At 38.3% G+C, this 20784-nt stretch overlaps 2 protein-coding genes across 2 annotated transcripts in view; one reads left to right on the top strand and one right to left on the bottom strand.

The window, feature by feature from the left end:
• The window catches only part of scarb2a (scavenger receptor class B, member 2a), a 99451-nt gene that overhangs the window by 59717 nt on the left and 18950 nt on the right, over positions 1-20784 (bottom strand). The window lies entirely within an intron of this gene.
• ppef2a (protein phosphatase with EF-hand domain 2a) lies at positions 111-13599 on the top strand. The gene is made up of 17 exons (XM_062417994.1): positions 111-162; positions 1383-1391; positions 1777-1904; positions 2000-2054; positions 2146-2321; positions 2610-2724; positions 2861-2907; positions 3262-3428; positions 3543-3579; positions 4001-4150; positions 4253-4588; positions 7894-8079; positions 9260-9402; positions 9704-9810; positions 11893-12059; positions 12172-12259; positions 13346-13599. Exons 1-17 carry the CDS (start codon positions 111-113, stop codon positions 13597-13599), a joined length of 2217 nt encoding a protein of 738 aa, XP_062273978.1.

The following is a 20784-nucleotide window of genomic DNA, read 5'->3' as shown; positions in this document are numbered from 1 at the left end:
TCAGCTTGTAGCACTTAGAATAGAGTCAATGTCTTGCAGATAAATGACTTCATTGTTCATCAGTTTTGGCTGATTTGATGTGTGTTTGGTGCTTTTGAACAGGAGTAGTCATGGGATGTGGCGTCACAAAGTCCAACCAGTTCCACAAACACTCCAAAAAAGGTAACTATGATCCTCCAGACTGCTTCAATTCATCCTCAGCCCACGCAGAAAAACCTCACCATCCATTTCTCAACCAGAGGGGTGTTTCATAAAGAAAGATTACCAGATGAACTTGGTTTACTTTAGTTAAATCAGGCTTAATTTGATATGAAATTCAGTTTCATAAATCAGATATAAGTAAGTCTGACTTAAGTTACTATGGAAACGTTTCCCTCCAGACGAGACTGGTTCAGGTCAGGCTTCACTTCCTGTTTGAGCTCTTTTACGATCAATCTGCCAGACTGAAATACAGAGTTTTCTCCAAAGGTTTGTCTTTACTGCTCAGTCTGTTTAGAGAACATTATTTATAATTTATTACACTGCACTTTTTACACTCTAAAAATCTAAACACGTACCTTTTTTAACCTTAAATATCTGCACTTTATTCCAGCTGACATATGCACCTTTAAATGCACTGCTGTTATGCTAATAAAGCATCATCATAGCACTTTAAGCACCATTTGTTCTCTCTCTATACATGTCACTTACATTCATTTACAATCATCAAACATGTCCCTTTAATTAAATTAGACAACCAGATGTTTAAAAATGTATAAACACAGATAAAACAGGGAGCTGATCATCATCATTGGAGTACACACAGCTACATGCTAATTTGTTTTTTTCTGGAGTATTATTTAATACTCACAGGTTATTTCATCTCACACATCTTGTACATTAATATTAGCATTTAATGGTACAAAGACATTTTGCATTATTGAACCCACAATGACATGAACCCAGCAGAGTGCTGCTAACAGAGGAGGAGTTCATCCTCACTTCACTGTTGGTCTGCAACATGGAGCCAAAAGTTTTGTTTTTCTTTGTTCATTGCAGTGATTAATTTCCTTCATGCTGTTAATATTTTATTTTCAGTGATATTAATCTGTGCTGCTCTGCAGCTGTGTCACAGGTTTGTGTTTGTGGTTGTTTATGAATTGATGTGATCTGTGTTTGATGACTCGGGTTTGTGTCATTTCTTATATCAGACTCATCTGTTCACATCTGAGTCGACTTTATGAAGCAGTTTAAGTCATTCAAGAGAAACACTGAGATCTACGTTTCTGATCACCAAGCTGTCTGTCCTCTCTGCACATCACTATAACTGTCCTCTCCTTTTTATACGTGCTGTATTCATGAATATTTTCTTTCTTTTCTACTTTTTGTTCTGCTGCATGCAGCCGTCACATGTAAGTCACATCTGCTATCCTTTATTTGTCCTGTTGTTTTTCTGTCTAATAAGAGAAGCCAGATGTTGTGAAGCCTAAACCAGATATATCTGGATCAGAACATCTGGTGGAAAAATGTCCAAACTCAAGCAGAAAAAAACAATAAATATTCTATTAAAGTTCTGTTGTAAACAAACAAAACAAAATATACTTAAATGAGAATAAAAGCTACATTTTAGAAAGAGTACTTACAATTATTTTAAATAAAAAACAGTTGTTAATAGTTGTAGTATTAGTCAAATATCTGTATCTGACATCTTTTAACCTGAGTTTCTTCTCTTTTCATCCATTGAGGAAAATCAAACTTAGCTTCTGAAATATTGGTCGTCTGTGCTCTCTGTTTCAGCGTTAAAGGCCGCCGTCCTGATTCAGCGATGGTACCGGCAGTATGTGGCCCGCACAGAGATGAGACGCAGGTACACCTGGCACATCTTCCAGTCCATCGAATACTCTGGAGAACAGGCTCAGATCAAGGTGAGAAACTGCAGCAGATTATCCATTTTGGTTCAGTACTGTAGATGAAATAATAAAAACCACAAGCTCAACTTTCATCTCTCATCCCTGTGCAGCTTTATAATTTCCTCGGCTACCTCATGGACAACTTCACACCATCAAGCAATGAACGTAAGATTTCTACTTCGCTCACGAGTTGTGTTCAGATTCTTTCTTTCTGTAAAACCTCTGAATTCGAGCTCTCTTCCTCTCGACCTTCCAGGAAATCTGATCTCTCACATCTTCAGAGAGAACGAGGTGTGTCGGGAAGCAGAGTGGGAGAGGTACTTCTGCTTTGAGAACATCGAGGTGCCGGAGATCTACTCGGGACCTCACCTCACCTTTCCTCTGACTGTGGAGCAGGCGGTCGGTTTGGTGGAGGCGTTCAGGAACAAGAAAGTAGGTGAACACCAGCATGAAACAGCAGTTTGTGTTTATCATATCTTCAAACATCTTATTTTATATGACTAACAGTCAAAAAAAAACAAATATTACATTTACAATGTTATAAAACCAGAGAAAAGCAGAAAATCTGGAACAGGCAAATGGATGATGAAAATGCATCTTGGAAAAAATGTAATATATTGAATTCAAGCAAATGTTCATAATTGCCATTTATGTATCGTGTAAAAAGCAATGAAGGGACTATTTGAACCCGTCTTGTTAACCAAGTCTTTCTCCCAGTAGCAGCTGCACTCTCGTTACGTCCTCCAGCTTCTCCTGGAGACGTGGAAACTGCTCCGGATGTTGCCAAATATCAGTCGCGTCTCCACCTGCCAAAGCAAAGAAATCACCGTTTGTGGTGAGTTTAAGTTAAAAGTTTCATTGTTTGATACAATCAATTAACCGTAAACCTTTTTAAAACAGGAAAAGTTTGAGGACTTGTTGTTTCTGCTTTGTTGCTATTGATGAACTGTGTTATCTCTTCTTCATTACAGGTGATTTACACGGGCAGCTGGAAGACCTGCTGCTGATTTTCTACAAGGTTGGGACATTTTCCTATAAAATCTTGTGAAATATGTTTGATTTAGAGGCAAAATTAACAATTTCCTCTTTTTCTATTATCTCTTATCTCGTCTTATCTTATCTTGTCTTATCTTACCGTAATGTAACTTTAAGTTTATCTTAACTTCATCTCCATGAATTGGCAGGAATTTTAGAGTAGGTTTTTAGTTAAAGCACTTTAGTTAAAACACGCTGCTTCACTGCAACATGCTGTAGTTTCGCAGGGCATACAGATGAAACAGGACCTACATGTGATCCAGTGTTTTTCTTTACATTTAGATAACAGAATGGCCCTTTAATGCTCCTTTCTCTCTCGCTGTCGTTCACATCACAGAATGGCATGCCATCCTTGGAGAAGCCGTACGTGTTTAACGGAGACTTCGTGGACCGAGGCAGAGACTCCATCGAGATCCTCCTCATTCTGTTTTCCTTCCTGCTGGTTTATCCCACCCAAGTCCACCTGAACCGGGGAAACCACGAGGACCACATCATCAACTTGAGGTATAAAAAGAACAAAACTGGGAGACATTGATACCTAAATTCTCAAATATGAGCTGATCTCCTTGTTTAGAAAGAGATTTGTTCATCAGTTATCTCGTTGTTTGTCTGCTGCAGGTACGGCTTCACTAAAGAAGTGTTGTCTAAATACAGGGTAAGTTTCTATCATGTCGACATTTCTTTTGTTTCCTGCTTCCAGCTATCAAACTAGTGCCTAGAACCAAAATGTTCCCTTTTATCTTTTCGTGCTGCTGCATATGGAGCATCTTCTTTTTACAAATACTGGTTACTTTGAGGTTTCTGAGGAGTCAAGGAGGTCATGGTGGTTCAAAGACCCACAAAGGAAACCTCAGATGTCACAAAGACTTAAACGTACTGTATCTTCTTCCTGATTTTGTTTGGATTAAATATGAAAGAATAATTTAAGAGCTGCAGTTCTGGGAATAAAAGCTTCCTCAAACTGATATGATACTGTGTATAATATGGTTTGCAAACTGAAGAAGAAGGAGAAGAAGAGGAAGAAGAATACAAGTATGAAAGACAGAAAGTCACTTACTGTTTGCTCTTCTCCTCAGATGCATGGAAAACGGATCCTGAAGCTGCTGCAGAAGATATTCAGCTGGTTGCCCTTGGGGACGGTGATCGATCAGAAGGTGCTGGTCGTCCACGGTGGGATCTCCGACACCACGGACCTCAGCATCCTCGCCAGAGTGGACAGGCACAAAGTGAGGAAACATCATATGAGTGGGACACAGATACACCTTCCCTCATTTTCATTCTGTGTCATTCTTAGTGAGACATATTTTAACACAACTATGTTTTTCTAGTACGTCTCAGCACTCCGGCCTCCAAAGAAGAGACACCCCATTTCAACCGGCATGTCAACCGACTCTGAATTGGACGAGGACTGGTCCAACAAGGTCCTCCAGCGCCGGGCCTCCTTCACGTGTCCCAAACCTTTGGGAACCCGCAGCAGCTTCCAGAACCGCTCGCTGCAGGATTTTTCTGACCGAATCAAAGTGAACGTGGATGACGAACTGGACGCCCGCCAGAGGAAATTATCCGTCTTCAGCATTGGGATCGACACATCAGAAAACGAGGCAACCCAAGCTCTGCCCATTGAGTCTGTCGTCATTGAAAGCGCCGAGGACGAGTGGAAGCAGGTGATACTGAATCCTGTATCCCTATAACTTGATCCCACAATGTCTGATTTTTTTGAGACTCCCATTCAAACACCATGTTTGTACAATATTTAACAAAACTGAGTACAACCCTGTGCAATATCACTAAAATGTTAACCCTCACATACTGTTCATATTCTGACTCATAATTAGTCTCTACACCAATTCACATTCATAAATCCCCCATTAGTCATTAATAAATATTTGATTAATCCTTCTGTTTGATTAATCTTATGGAAAAAAGACATTCACAATCACTATTTTATGGTCAAGGAGAACATTTATAGAATATGATGAATACAACATGGTTGAATGCTGATTTTGGGATTTGTTTCATAAACACAGGTCAAATTTGTACATTTGCATGTATAAAAAATCACCTACACAAAAATTATAAAAATGTATGCATTTTATCTCCATTTCTGTATACTATGGGTCACAATCAGAAAAGTCTGGCTAAAATAAACGTGTATATGGTGTTTTTTCAGCTCTCAAATATGAAACAGTATGTAATGGTTAATTGATTCATCATTTTATAATCTTATAATCATATCTATGATTTTAAAACAGATTAGCCAGGCCAAACTAAATATACAGGCCCTTAAAGTACAACCTCACATGTGACATAAGTGAGTACAGGTGCACATTTTAATTAAGACTAATTACCTGAATGAGGTTTTAAAATAACCAACATGTTGAGGAATTGTCTGAACAAGTAAGAAACCAGACTGTGAGACTCAAACTTAAAGATGGGAGAGGGTACAAGATCATCAAAAGGAAGCCAAAACACAGCTGCAACAGTGGTTAGGAGGTACAGGGGGAAACACACTAACAATAACAGGAGGTGCAGTGGGCCTCCTCAAAAAATGATGGCACGCACAATTCGGTATTATGCAACCTTGTGTTGAAAAACAGATGGGTGAGCGCTTCTTGGCTTATCTGGGCAAACTGTTGTTTAGAGTTAAAATGATGTCTGAACTCTGACTGTAACGTACTTTGGTTAAAACCGTCAAACAAACAGTTTAATTTAAAACGTCACACATCCATTATAAACAATGTTGCTCCTTAAATTTCCTTTTTTTTTATCAAGTTATTCCTTTACAAGTATATTAGATTTTCTTTTTTTCAGTGTCTCACATAAACTAGAAAATCTAAATCTGCAACAGAAATAGTATTAGTGACTATTTATATATATTGTATATATTTATGTGTAAGCACTTTGTTAGAGGAGGTGTCAGTGTTTAGTCATCATCAGTTATTTTTCCCACTGTGAGTGAAGTTATGAGAGCAGACTTGGGCTGTGTCAAAATCACTATTTACTACACAGTTCACATCACTGCCTACATTTACACTCCGCCACTTTATTTGAGTGTCCGAATGCTGAGAGCGTAAATACCTTCACTATATTTTGCTCTCAAATACTCCACAACTGAATGAAAAAAGTAGTGTCCAAGGTTTGCTGCTCACTATTAAGTGTTTATTATACAGGGAGCAGTGAATAAGTGAATAAGGGAGCGATTTCAGACACTCTCGGAGCTCAAAGTGTCACAGTTGTCACAGGCAATTGTGTCATGGAGGTGTTATTCTAGTGAGAGGTTGTGACCTTTTTTTTCAGTCACAACAATCAGTGATCAACAATCACCTCAGAGGACGTAATGTGGATTGTTGCCTGCGTGGGCCTTAAAATGCCGTAATCCACTGCGTCATTAATCCCCGTACGGCGAGCTCAATCTTCTTTCCAAAGCAGCCGTCACTACCTTAAGCTCCGGCTGTGTTCTCATCAGGCTCTCAAACGTGCTGCCTGTAAATATCGTCAGTAAACAGTCTGAAAGGTGAAGTGACGCTTTGAGGTGTTCACTCTGAAATTCAGATTGAATCATCAAAAACACAGCTGAGTAGTCTTTGTGACAGCGGCGTTGGTGAAGTAGCCACGAATTACACTTTCTTCACTCACTGAATACATGCAATGATATTTTTATATATACAACATTTTGGACCTTCTTCAGGAACCTGTATCTGAAGGTCTTTGACTGAAGTGTCTTTATTGAGCGAGTGAAGACAGTGTGTGGGTGTCCTGTCCTCTTTTTAACCCTCCTGTCGTCCTCCCGGGTCAAATTGACCCTATCTCTTTTGACTGTTCCTTCTTTCCTTCCTTCCTCCCTCTTTCTTTAATTTTTCCTTCGTTCTTCCCCTCCTTCCCTCTTTCTTTGCTCCATCCTCCTTCCATATTTCTTTCCTCACTTCCTTCCATCCTTCCTTCCATCTTTCCTTGCTTCATTCCTTTTTTCTTTCCTTCCTTCCTTCCTCCTTTCCTTCCTCGCTCCTTTTCTTCCTCCCTTCCTTCTCTCCCTACTTTCTTCCTCTTTTCCTCCCTCCCTCCCTCCTTACTCCTTTCCTTCCTTCCTTACTTCCTCCCTCCTTACTCCTTTCCTTTCTTCCTTCCTTCCTTCTTTCCTCCCTTCCTCATCCCTTCCTCATCCCTTCCTCATCCCTTCCTCATGTCCTTCCTTGACCTGAGGACAACAGGAGGGTTAATATGTGAAAATGTGAATTTAAAAAGAGTTAAACAGACTTAAATAGATTTTAATTTGTACCAAAAGATAATAAATCAACTTGAAATCATGAAAACAATCAAATGATTATGTAGAAATTACTTCTTTTTTCTTTTTTCTTTTTTTTTTAAAGTTAACAAATAAATAGTTAATTAAATCTTTACAAACTCAAATCATGAACTCAACAAAATAACCTCATCACAGGGTCCTTTAGTGACTTTTCTGGAGCTTTCGATCGTATCACATGATGATCATTCATCATTCATCATCAGTTCGCACAGTTGTCACAAAATTGTAGACGTTTGTATTTCCAGTTTTCTGAGCACGTTAGTTCAACTCTAGTCCCAACTTTACACACAGCAAAGATGTACAGTCGGATGAAAGTTAATTTCTTTTAAAAGACAGACAGACATTTGGATTAAGAACAATCAAGACACATCGATATAACTTCTTATCCATTTTGGCTCAAAAGTTGATATTTAAAGTGAATTCTTGCAGTTTTTCCTCATCAGGAAGATTGTGTGATACGGTGCATTTAATTTTTAAGGTATTTAATCTTAAATAGCAGAAAGACTGAATACAAGTTATCAGTTTCTACAGTCAACATAACCTGTAATAATCCATGAAGCAGTGAGGATTCATGTCAGAAAGGTTAATTTCGGTGGAATAACAAGATCATTTCTGTACCAAAGTTGCAGTTTCAAGCTGAAATCTGTTCCTCTTCTGTGCCACCAGATCCTGGACCTGCTGTGGAGCGACCCCATGCCCCAGGTTGGCTGCCTCCCCAACGAGCTGAGGGGCGGAGGCTGCTACTGGGGCCCCGACGTCACCGAGGACTTCCTGAACAGGCACAACCTGCAGCTCATCATCCGCTCCCACGAGTGCAAACAGGACGGTTACGAGTTCTGCCACAACCGTAAAGTGAGCTAATGATCTAAAGCCCCCCTTTCAGACACGTGGCCCTTCACGTTAATCAATTTAACATGTCGGTCTCGCGCCTGAATAAGAACCCTTTATGTAAAAGTCATGACTTGTAACGTTTGTTTATCGCTTTAAACACAGAACAAGCGTGTACTGAGTCTAAATTGAATGCATTTATAGTAACATGAAGATAAAGATAAAATGTGTGTCCTGTTTCACCTTTTAACACCAATTTAATATCTCCTATATATAGATCATCATCTCTGATACACAAAACTGGTTTAATAAACTAGGAACAGTGAAAGAGTCCATTTTAAAGGAAAGGTTCACAGTTTTTCACTAAAAGTGTGTTAGTTTTGGCACTAAAAAGAACTGTAATGTTGAAAGATATCTACTTGATTTGCCTAATTTTGACAGCTAAAGCTTCATATTAGCTCCATAAACCTTTAAATACATTTTTGTACAGAAGAGGGACTTCCACCACTTAGATTGCATTATGAAGGGATTTTCTAATGGTCAGTATGAACAGGAGGGATGATTACAGCAAGAAAAACTATTTCAGCGTTAATTTGGGCTCCTGACTTGAAAAATTATAAATCTAACCTTTTAATTAACCTTCTCATATCAGATCTATCTATAAAAACGATTTCCCCTTGTGGTCTGACTCATAATCACAGTAACAATCAGACCAGTACACATCTTGGTTTTCATTCAGGCTATCTGCATTTGAACAGGAATTAAAGGGTAACAACATGTCAGACTTTATAAAACAGGCAGCAGAATTAGCTCTCTAATAGCATTAAATGGTGAAATTGACAGTGACACTATCAGTGGATTCACTTAGGGAAGCAGGGATGAACAGCCGAGACTCAAGCATCAAAATCGGTTTTAAAAGCCATCACTTCCTATAAGTAGACAGATTGTAAAGACCCCCCTGAGGCAAATTAGTTATTTGTGACAGCGATGCAAATAAAATGGACTTAACTTGATCAGTGATGCAGCCTGTAAACGAACAAAGAAGTCTTCTTCCTTGATTTACAGATGACTCCACATCTGAAAAGTCTCTATATGATCAGCTACAGTAGATTTGTCTGATGTGACTTAAATCAAACACCAACATTTATAACATTACAACAACATTAAAAATACAACAATCACATCTTTCCGTCATTTCATTCAGGTCCTCACTCTCTTCTCTGCGTCCAATTACTACGACGTGGGGAGCAACAGGGGCGCCTACGTCAAGCTGGGTCCCGACCTTGTGCCTTACATGGTTCAGTACCTGGCCAGCAGCATGACCAGAGAGCTCACCGTGAGACAAAGGTGAATTATCCCACTGGAGCTGCAGCTAATACATGTATTAAAGATTAATACATTCATTATTAAGTCTAGAAATTCCTTTTTTTTGTCCAACAAATGATCCAAAACTCCAAAATATTCAATTATACTGATTTAAAACTGAGAAAAACTGCAAAATCTAATTTGAGACATTTGTGTGCTATAAATAACTTGATAAAAATAAAATGAATCAATTGTTGAGGTAGTTGAAGGTTTAATTGTTGCACTGCTCTGCCTTGTTAATACTTTTCATTATGTTCTGTATCTGCTGTTATCTTGTCTGCAGTGTGGGACGAACCGAGCGCTCGGCCCTCAAAGTCCTGAGGGAGCAGCTGTTTTCACACAAGTCTGACCTCATAGGTGCCTTCAAAAAGTTAGACAGCCAGAACACAGGTGTGTATCGTGAGTTTCACCGACCCGTTCAGTCCCCCCTGGATCAGGTGTTAACTCCCAGGTGTTCATACCTCCCTTTTTTCCTTGTGTGTGTCTCGGAGGACAATGTGTGGCTGGGAAGAAATGTGAGAGCGCCTTTTTGTATGTTGTGTGGATTTCCTCGTTCAGGAAGTCCAAGAACAGGAGACGGTTTCACAGAAAGTTCAGCTGAAACTGTTGAACCAGTTCGGGGATTTTATTTGATTAATTCAGTGTTTGTGTATCAAGTTTATCATAAATAAATAAATAAATAAATAAGCATTTTTACGTCACACGACACCTTCATGTTTACCTTGGTTTTTGCTTGCAAAGACAACTTTCTCATAAAATCTTATATGATCAAATCCTGATGCGTCAGAGCACCAATTAACTTAAGAAACGTGTGTGTGTGTGTGTGTGTGTGTGTGTGTGTGTGTGTGTGTGTGTGTGTGTGTGTGTGTGTGTGTGTGTGTGTGTGTGTGTGTGTGTAATGTCTGTAAGTAGGGGCTCTAGTGAACCTTCACCTAGTTGTGAGGTGTCTGCAGGTCTTTAAAAGTCTTCAAAAGCATTGAATTCAGCCTCCTCAGGCCTTAGAAACCAATAAAAAGTCTCACATTTAACTCTTAAATGTTTGCTCTTGCCTGTCGTAATCCGTAATGCTGATTATAAAATGTATTTATATCCGATTATTGAACAAACTGTCGGAAAAAAAGTGATAAACTACGTGTCACTGGTGGCTGTTTAATGCTGTAATGAGTTTCAGTCACTGTCACTACTGTTCACTACAGGAGCTCATTGAATCATTTAAAAATGTTTTCCTAGTTAAGTCATCCATTTTTTGCTTTTTATGCCATTATGTTGTGGAAGTATGAAATGTTATTCAATAATATATAATTGTAGGCAGTATCACCCCTGCTGGTTTTCCATCGTACTTTCAGACTTTGGCTAATAGGACTATGAAGCAGGAATTAAACTGTGGTATTAAAGTCTTAAATTAAACCTGGTGAACCCTGAAGACACTCTGTATGTGGAGGCGGGAGGCAGTAACGAAGCTCCAGCAGCAGTTGCACGTGTTCATGAGACAGTTTTACTTCACTGAGCACAGCGTTAGTTCACACTTCATATCAACTGATTGATCTCAGCTGTTTTCTGGTAACACGCAGTCACACAGTCGTGCAGGTGGACACCTCGGACATTTTAACCTGAAACTGTCACAGTTCACTCTGCCGATGACATGCTTACCAGTGTAGTTTGCTGCTGCAGCTCCCTCCACCTCTCCTCCTCCTCCTCCTCCTCCTCCTCCTCCTCCTCCTCCTCCTCCTCCTCCTCTTCCTTATGTGGTGTTTCATTTCATATAGTTGATTTTAACTAAGATTAATGTTCATGTGTGTTTATTACGTGTCGTTTATCTCTCTGAGCAGAATTCTCCTTGCTGCTCACTATAACTACAGTGCTATAAATGGTCATTCCTTAAAATTAGAGTGTCTGACTGAAATGTCTACAATAAAACAGATTGGCGAAAGGGATACAAATGAAAAGTGGACTCTCTTTTGCTCCATTTTGATGCTGCCTTTGTCGTTTCTTTCACCCTTTCTTTAGTTTATGCTTTAAGATAAGATAAGATGCCTTTATTGTATTTAAAATACAATGAAATTGCTACTGCCATCACAGTGGTATTTTGACATACTACTGCATACAAACATGCTTCTACATATATTCAGCGTCACACACAATCAATCAGGACCCATCATAAAACTATACAAAAAAACAAAAACATGGCAATTTTGCATTTGATTATCTTTCTTCGTTTTACTATGAAAAATATTGCAAAACTAAATGTTGTATGTGTAGAGCTCATGAAAATTAAACGTGCACATCTAATCCTAGATAGAAGGCTGATATATGGAAATATGCAGTATGTGCCTCATTGCTCTGATAGGACTCGAATGTCAGCTGTAATTTAATTTTAAATAAAGATAAAATAATGGAACACTTTTAATAATAATGGAACACTGAGGTCTCTGCTAATAAGACGATCTGTCCTGTCCCGTCCACCTCTGTCAGGTCTGGTGTCTCTGAGCGACTGGGCCTCTGCAGTGGAGAGTGTGATGCACCTCAGTCTGCCCTGGAGGATGATCCGCAGTCAGCTGGTCACCTGCAAGACCAGCGACGGCATGATCGACTACTACGAGTGGTTCAACGACCTCGCCATCAAAGGACCCAACACAGATGTAATGACACATCAGTGCAGTAGTTAGAGATATACTGATGTCTGATAAATCACATTTTGGATACATTTATCAGGATTTTTCTCACTCTGTGTTGAACATTCTTTCCTCGCAGCATATCAACCAGGGTCTGATTGAGACTTTGTACCGACATCGCTCCACATTGGAGACCATCTTCAGAATCGTAGACACAGATAACTCAGGTAAAACACTTCGTCATCATCATTAAAACAACTTACATTTTAACTGAAAACCTCTGAAAACACCACTGGCTGCTTTTTCTTATCAACAGACAACATATTTTATTGTTCTCTCGCTCTCTTACAGTTCACTTTAAAATGCTATCGTGCATTTCTGGGTCTGTTCTGCTGCTTTTGTGTATTTTTTTTAGGTGGCGAAAATCTAAATATCAGATTTTACTGCCATTTCTCCACCAATTTAAGTGATTTTCTTAAGACTTAATAGTGTGCATCAACTTCTAACGGAGACAGTAATGGAAAGAAGGATGATGTACAAGTTTATTAATACATTTATTTACACTTCACAAACCGCATAAAAGGAGAAAACAGAAATGAAACAGATGAGACGGGAGAGTGTAGGTATATACAGTGGGTCAATGCCAAAATCAAGTATAATAGTTTTAAAAATGAATATAAAAACATGAACAAGTAAAATAAAAATGACAGAAAATCATACAAAATAAAGGAAAACAAGAGAGACAAAACAAACAGAGTAACATGGTACCAATTAGCTGACAATAATCATACAAGATCGGATATCAGCAAAATGAAACTAATAACTGGACGTTTCTTAATAATAATTTGAAGTTTGGTTTTTAATGTCTGTGCACCAAATGCAGTAAATCCACAAAGGTGTGTTTCTTTTTGGATAAACGTGTCACTCTAACTCAAACTAAATGTTCCCTGTGGTCAATAAGTCGATTCAATTATTGGACTGACTTATTTAACCAACGTCCGTCTGTCTCAGCAGAGGTGTGAAGTGTGTCAGAGACTTGTAACATGTTTGTTGTGTCCAGATAGAGACGAGTTCAGTCTCCGTTAATCCACCTGTGGCGAGCAAACGAGGCCGCGGCAGGTTACGCCTCCTGAATCCTCCGAGTTAAAACGAGGATTAACCCACTGATATACTGATCGTCTTTCCATCCCCCAACCCTCCTCTCACACCCATGCTCTGCTTTCTCCTTCCATTTATTATAATCTCCTCTCATCACTCAATCCATAAGAGCCTCTTTTCTATCCTAGATGTTTGACCTTTGACCTCCTCCACAGGTTTCATCACCATGGAGGACTTCAGGCAGACGTGGCAGCTGCTGAGCGTCTACCTAAAGATGGAGATCACAGAGGAGGCCATCTCCGACCTGGCCGTCACCATCGACACCAACCGCGATGGCAGCATCGACATCGAGGAGTTCATGGAGGCCTTCCGCCTCACGGACAAGAAGAGCCGCCTTGAGCGAGGGCGCAGCATGTTCATGGGGACGGCCTCCGACCTCACCAAGATGGAGGGAAACCCCAACATCTGAGCGGAGCAAAGACTGAACACAGACAGCGGAGCTCGTTCTCCTCGCCAGGCAGGCAGGGAGCGAAGGAGAGGGTGAGAAGTGCAGCCAACGCAAGCTGCTGTAGTGACGCACACAAAGATGTAGGATGATGCCGAGCAACAGCCGTGTGGATCACATGGGATTAGGTAGAGGTCAGAGGTCAGGATGTTTGACAGCGAATGCTCGTTTCATATTTCGAAGCCATTTTATTCACTGAGGACAGTTAGAATAGTGATTAACTTTGCATGCAAAAAAAACACAAACTAAACAAACAACAACAAAAAAATAATAATAATAAAATTACAATTATTTTAGGGATTTTTACATTTTATATTCACATCTTTCATTATTTTCAACACCAAAATACTTTAAAGATGAAAAGAATAACTGCTGCACACTGACTCCAAACCATAAAACATATCTGGACGGGATCTTTAAATATAAGTAATAAAAATATACATGTGTACTTTATAAATGTGTGTCTGATAAGGTTTTTTTCACAAAAAAGTTCAATTATTCAATAGAAATTCTTAAAATGCACCTTCTCCCTTAGTTATGAATGTGAAAACAGTCTTTCTAGTGTCAAACTGAAAGTACATGATTCTGTGAAGCTCAAATATCTGTAACAAGAACTCATTTTGAGTGGAAGAGGACTTTGAATAAATGTTTTGGATCTTGTGAGATCAAAATGTTTAAAAATGGCCAACTTGCAAAAGGTGAAAACCGTATTAAAATGATTTACAGTTCAAGAAGTATACAGTGAAAACTCAATGTGAGTAGACAGACAATCACACATAACAGGTGCATCATAGATATTTCATATACTGAAAAAGGACTGTACTGAAGTACAATTTTGAGGTACTTGAACTTGAGTATTTCTATTCATGCTACTTTACACTTCCAATATTGTACCTTTCTACTTCACTACATTTATTTAAGTTACTTTTCAGATGAAGATTGAAGAGATTTGACACAATGATAATAAAACACGCTTTTAAAATACAACACATTGTTAAAGATGAAACCAGTGGTTTCCAACCTTTTTGTCTTTTAACGTCTTACAAAACGCAGTGTGTAGTCGGACTCACATTTCAGAATTTACAGATGTCTATGAGTTGTTAACAGCTCCACCAAATAGTGATTTTCCCCTCTTAACTTCTCACATGGTTTCATTTCAATAAATGTTCAAATGATCAAATATTTCATCAAAAATCAGATTAGAGAAAAAAGTCCAAACACTGAAAACAGATTTGTCTTCTCTATATATCTATTGTCCCTTTGGAGGGGCCCCACCCCTAGGTTGGGAACCACTGGACTAAACTAGCTAGCTGTATATAAAGTAGTGTAAACTAGCTCCACCTCCAGCAGCTACAACAGTAACATGCTGCTCTAACACTGATGCTTCAGTATTAATAATCTAATGATGTCATATATAATAATATATCAGTCAGAGGGAGCAAACCACTACTTTTACTGTAATACTTTAACTACACTCTGCATCTAATAGTGTACTTTTACTAAGGAGGATTCTTCATGCAGGACTCGCTGTATCAGTACTTTTACTTTAGTAAAGGATCTGAATATTTCTTCCAGCACTGGACTTCTGTGTGCTCTACTTTAAAATGTAGAAGAAGAGTATGATAGTCGCCTCTTCTTCATGCTCTCTGATATCTCAGGCCAGACTCTGGACGTTTTACCTCTATGAGATGCACAACCATCAGTTTACTTTGTACTTACAGTTTTTTTTAAAAATCTCTGTGAGTCAGCGTGCAGACGTTACTCTTCCCACTGATGCTGATATGCAGTAGCCTTTCATCTATGTGTGATGTGTGAATAACTACACTCTTCCTCTAAAGACTTTACAGACACTAGAAACTTAACATGTATGTAATTCTGCAGCTCTACTGTACATCATATGCACAAATTAATAGCAACTAAAAGTTGCCGGTGCCTTAGCAGTAGGAGCATTTTATAAACTTATGGTGATGAAGTTAAGAGTAGCTTGCACAGCGTGTCAACTGCCAACTATGTACCGGGGTCCGTCAGGATATGAGCCCCCCCCTCACCGTGTCCATAACAGAGAACTCAGGCTTTTATTCATTTGACTTTCAAGGCGTCTGATGCATCTTCAGATTGTTCCTGTATCTAAAGGCATGAAGACAACATTGTTAAATTATTTCATTTAAAGTTTTAATTCATACATTATTTATCACAAGAAACATTTTTAAAAAGATAAGTTAATTTGTATATATGAGGGGTTTTTTCGGTTGTTTTATTTTAGCTTGCTGACCATGTAAAAGTTTGTAAATACTTCACAAAGTCACATTTGTAGTATTTATTTGTGTGTGTGTCTGTGTTTGAGGTTAGTTTGCAATTTAAAGAAGCCATCACTCATAAAGAATTGTTAATATTGAGGAGAAAACAAACTAATATACATTAACTCAGTGATCTGATCAATAAAATAATTTGCTTTTTTCTGCCTCAAGTGTTTCATTTACTTTTGATATGTTTGTTCTGTTTGTATACACATGATTTTTATGAGGCCATACATGCTGCTAGTGACAATTCAATGATTAGGAGTTGTCAGAGTCACCACCAGGGGGCGCAAAAGGCCAATTAGTACAGCTCGGAGTCATCTATCAGTCTGGATGTCAATACAGTAAGCCCAAATTTGCAATTACTGCGATTTGAAAGATAAGAATCCACAAGATAATTGGCCGAGTTGTTACAGATTTATTTAAAAGCAAACAAAGGCGTTAAAACCTGAATTAAAGCTGCAGCAATAGTCGATGGAAAATTTCCTAAACTACCTTTGTGGTTGGGACAATAGTTTTCCTACCAAATGAGCCTCTTTTAAGTGGGCGGATATCTTGTCCAGAGCTGCCCCTGCTGTTAGAACAAGCTTGGATTTAAAGGATGGGTTCACAATTTTTCAAGCATGTCTTTCAAGCAAAAGTGTATCTGAAGCTTGTATGAGGCTTTAACAGTCTCACTGTCTACGTCATTTTGTGCAGAAATGCATTTAAAGGTTTATCTGAAGCTTATATGAGGCTTCAGCAGTCTGAGTTAGTCATATTAAGTGGATATCTGCCACATTTACAGTCTTTTCAGCATCAAATGTCCTCTTTGTGGTGGGTTTAAAGTAACAAAAGAGGGACTTTGGCATTAAAATATCTACTTGATTTGATTCATTTGGACGACTAAAGCTTCATATTAGCTTCAAATAAACTTTCAAATACATTTTTGCTTAGAAAGAAGACTGTGATAAGTGCATTATGAGAGTAATGAGGATTACACAAAACTAAAGTTTACACACAGTCTTGTAATGGCCTGACAAATGGGTTCAGGACATCTGAGACTAATCTGGTTTTACTGCAGTTTCTTGTTTTGTGGAGACATTTGTAATATAAACATATTCATAAAAGGAAATGTTTAACATTTCAGAGAAATTCTCGAGAGCGTGACGCAGGTTAGATAGAGAAGATAAGAACCACACTGACCTATTTATGATAAACATGAGAGAGTGGTATCAATATGTCATCTGACTCTTGGTAAGAAGGAGAGTATTTCCCAAAATGTGGACCTATGTCTTTAATCCACTTCACTCTGTTTGAACATCACCTTTTTAAAAATGCAAGCGTCATCGTAAACACTTGAGATATGGAGGCTGACATGCAGCCGCCTGCCCTCTGCCAATCTGATGTTCTTTAAAATCCAGCCCCCGCCACCCCCTACACGAAAACTCACACACTGCTGACAAAAGCGACAAAAGAGGAGGCAGTTAGACCTAGTTTTCCATTGTATTGAGGAGTAAGAGGGGGGTGTCTATTGTTCATTGTCTGCAGGTGGTCTTACAGTTGTAAAGATGCTGGAGCTCAGCCCCGATGAAGACATTTGAATCAGTCAACTGGAGCATCTCAGAGCACGCTGTGATCTCAGTCTCGGTAGATTTGGCACCAGCCGAATGCCTGAGTGTACTTTTAAGAGGAATTGCTTCAGTAGCCTTAAAGGAAATCATTAATATGGGAAGATATGATTACTTTGTGGAGCTCAGTGTGTTCCAGGAGGCCGTAAATATTTGCAGTGTATTTTATTTTCACCTGCATCATCTGCTTCTTCAGTTTTGGGTTGTTTTTTTTTAAACATTCCTGACAATTCATTTTGTCTTCAATACTTTCCCAGTTTTGAGGACACGTGGAGCCCTAATATTATTGAAATTATCCATAAATTTCTCCCTGCTTCAAACACCATTCAGAAAAAAAGGCCTGGCCCATTAAAGAACTAGAAGAGGCTTTTAAAGTTGTTTTTTTAAACTGAATTGGTTTATTTTAGGAGAACAGGATTTCTGAATAATGTCTTATAATGTTTCCTAAAAAGAGGAAGTTATATTTGTATTAATTGTAGGAAAAATACAAGTTTTGAGATTGTTACTAAGATCAGTTTTTAGTTTTCTGTGCAGAGTTTCATCAGTTTTTCCTTTAAAGACATGCTCCATTACTGGAAATCTGAATTTAATCTAAATGAACGTCCTATAAAACACCTGAAAAGATCTTGTACAGTGTGAGAAGGAAACCAGCAACATGTGAAGAAATACAGGACTCTTTTTCTGGCCTTACTACCATCATAACAACTTCTTTGGGTAATAACTGATGATGAAACTCGTCCTCCTGTAGGTTCTTATTGTCTCCTTCATGTTGTAATATATTGTTTATTGATATACATTAGGACCTCATAACTTACTTGAATAAATGTAATGTTTTCTATTTTTCAATTGTGAACAAAGGAGTCTTTTCTATCAGGTCAGCTGAACGGTAGGGGGCACTTTATTTGTTTTTCTGTTTGTCTTTCTGAAAAATGACCTAAAAAAACATCTTAAAAAAAATACAAGCTCCATTTAAACCCTATATATAAGTGTATGATTGGAAACTTTATTCTCCACATATGTTGAATCGTATGTTTGACTGCAGACAAATGTTCAGCTGCTGTGTGCTGACTTAAGACCTTTAAAGTTACACTAGAAATGAATCAATTTAATTCATTAGAGATGTATCAACGGAGTGCTGTGTCGACAATATTTTACCCACACTTTGTACCATAAAAGCAGGAAATTTTCCAGCAAACTGAAATTACAGGCTTGTAAAATAAAGTATTGTTACTGTTAAAACAGCCAATCAGGAGCAAGGTAAATGAGACCAGAAGGTGCCTCATATGAACTCATGAACCTTAAGAGGAAGAGGAAGAAATAATGGTTCAAAGTTCATCTCCGTTTGTCGTATAAAGTGTAAAAGTGGATCCAAAGTCTTTTGGTTTGTTGACGACATCCTAATAAATGTGTAAAAAAAACAAACAAACACATGAATTATGGACTTGTGAGCTCATTTCCATTGTTGAACCTGTCATCAGGACAGAGAGGTCGTCCAGACCCTCCTAAAAGGGGTCACAAGATCAATCTGACGGGTCATGAAATGAGAAACAAAACATTTTACTGCAGCAAACGTTTTGTGAGTTTGTTTTTTTTAAACTTTTAACTTATCTGTTCTTTGTTTATTGTGAAATACTGGACAGTTTTACCTCCAAAAACCTTTAAAAACACAGAGTAAAGGAGCATCCTGGTTACTGTGCCACATAAACATAACGTCCCTGGATCGACTACAGCTAGTGAACTTTTTACATGATGTAGCCCTCTCTTTCTCTCATTATTTCCTGTCTCATGCTTCACTATCCTCTATCTGATGAAGGCAAACGTGCTAAAAAGTTAATCATAAAAAAATTTAAAAAACTTGCAACTTGTATAAATATCTGGCTTTTTAAAGGGGGTCATGAGTAAACTTTGTGTGGCTGTGAAACACTGATATAAACAACATATTTTACATTGTGTCTGCTTTACTTTATTTTAGAGTCGTATTGAATCTATACAACACTCCATATTGAGTCTAATTAAAGACTAATTGCATTAAATTGACAGTTTTGGGAATTAGGGATTTCATTGTATGCACATTTCTGTTAATTCAACACATGAAGTATAAGAAATGATTATACATTTAACATAAAGTTATGCAGGTATTGTCCACACAACATTTTTTATTGTTTGTTATTGTTCAATTAGGAATAGAGCTGCAACTATCAGTCGATTAATAGATTAGTCAATCGACAGAGAACTATTTGGATCATTGAGTCACTTTCTAAATAAAAAAGTTACTAAAATTGTCTCATTCAAGCTTCTTAATTATGAATACTTTCTGGTTTCTTCGGTCTTTAATGGCAGTAAACTGAATATATTTTGATAGTGGACAAAACATATGAAGACGTCACATTTACCATTTGCTCACCATTTTATATGAAAGATTACTCAATAATGGAAATAACTATTAGTTGCAGCGCTGGATTAACACTATGCAATATTTCCCAATTTAAAACACTTTATTTGTCCATCACAAGCAAGTTGGAAAAGAGAAGTTATTATAGTTAGCTCATTTACATCCAGATAGATTATCTAAAATAACCCTCAACGATGAATCAGAGTTGTTGGTCTGTAGTTGGGCAACAGAAGTGACTTGTGTAAAATAAAGGGAAACACTTTCGTGAGAATAAATGATGTAATCAGCTGAGTGGAGATGCACTGTCAGCAGAGAGGTGGGACAACTTCCTCCACGCCCCCTTTAAAAAAATACAACACACACTTAATGGATAAACTGAGGCAGCCACGTGCGTACATGCTGACGCCTGCAGAGCCTGAAACAATCATCTCAAGGGCAGAAATGACTGATGTGAGCTCTGAAGAGGGTTCAGACCAGGAGAGTGTAAACTGTCCGAGGCCACCGGCTGCCCCTGTGTACACATGTGAAGAGCCTGTGAGGATATGAGAATTTATTTGTTACAGCTGAAATGTACTCCTTAGATAACATGAAAGTCCTGCCTGTACTCGCTGCGGTTCAGACGTGTGGGGTGTTCACATGTGGGAGAAGTCATAACAGTGAGGATAACAGATCTTGTTGCTGTGTTGCATCATTTAAAAGAAGAAAAAAAAGAAAAGAGACTTTGTCTAGAATTACTGGGTTTGAGAGAAAAGTCCTTACTCATTGAGTTTTGTTTGTTTGTTTGTTTGTTTGTTTGTTTGTTTAGTGATTCACTGGAAGAAAAAAAAAGTAACAAGGCCTCATTACTGAA

This window comes from Scomber scombrus, chromosome 4, assembly GCF_963691925.1.
Source record: "Scomber scombrus chromosome 4, fScoSco1.1, whole genome shotgun sequence".
NCBI lineage: Eukaryota > Metazoa > Chordata > Actinopteri > Scombriformes > Scombridae > Scomber > Scomber scombrus.
The sequence above is the reverse complement of the archived record's forward strand: the minus strand, read 5'-3'. Positions and strand labels throughout refer to the sequence as shown.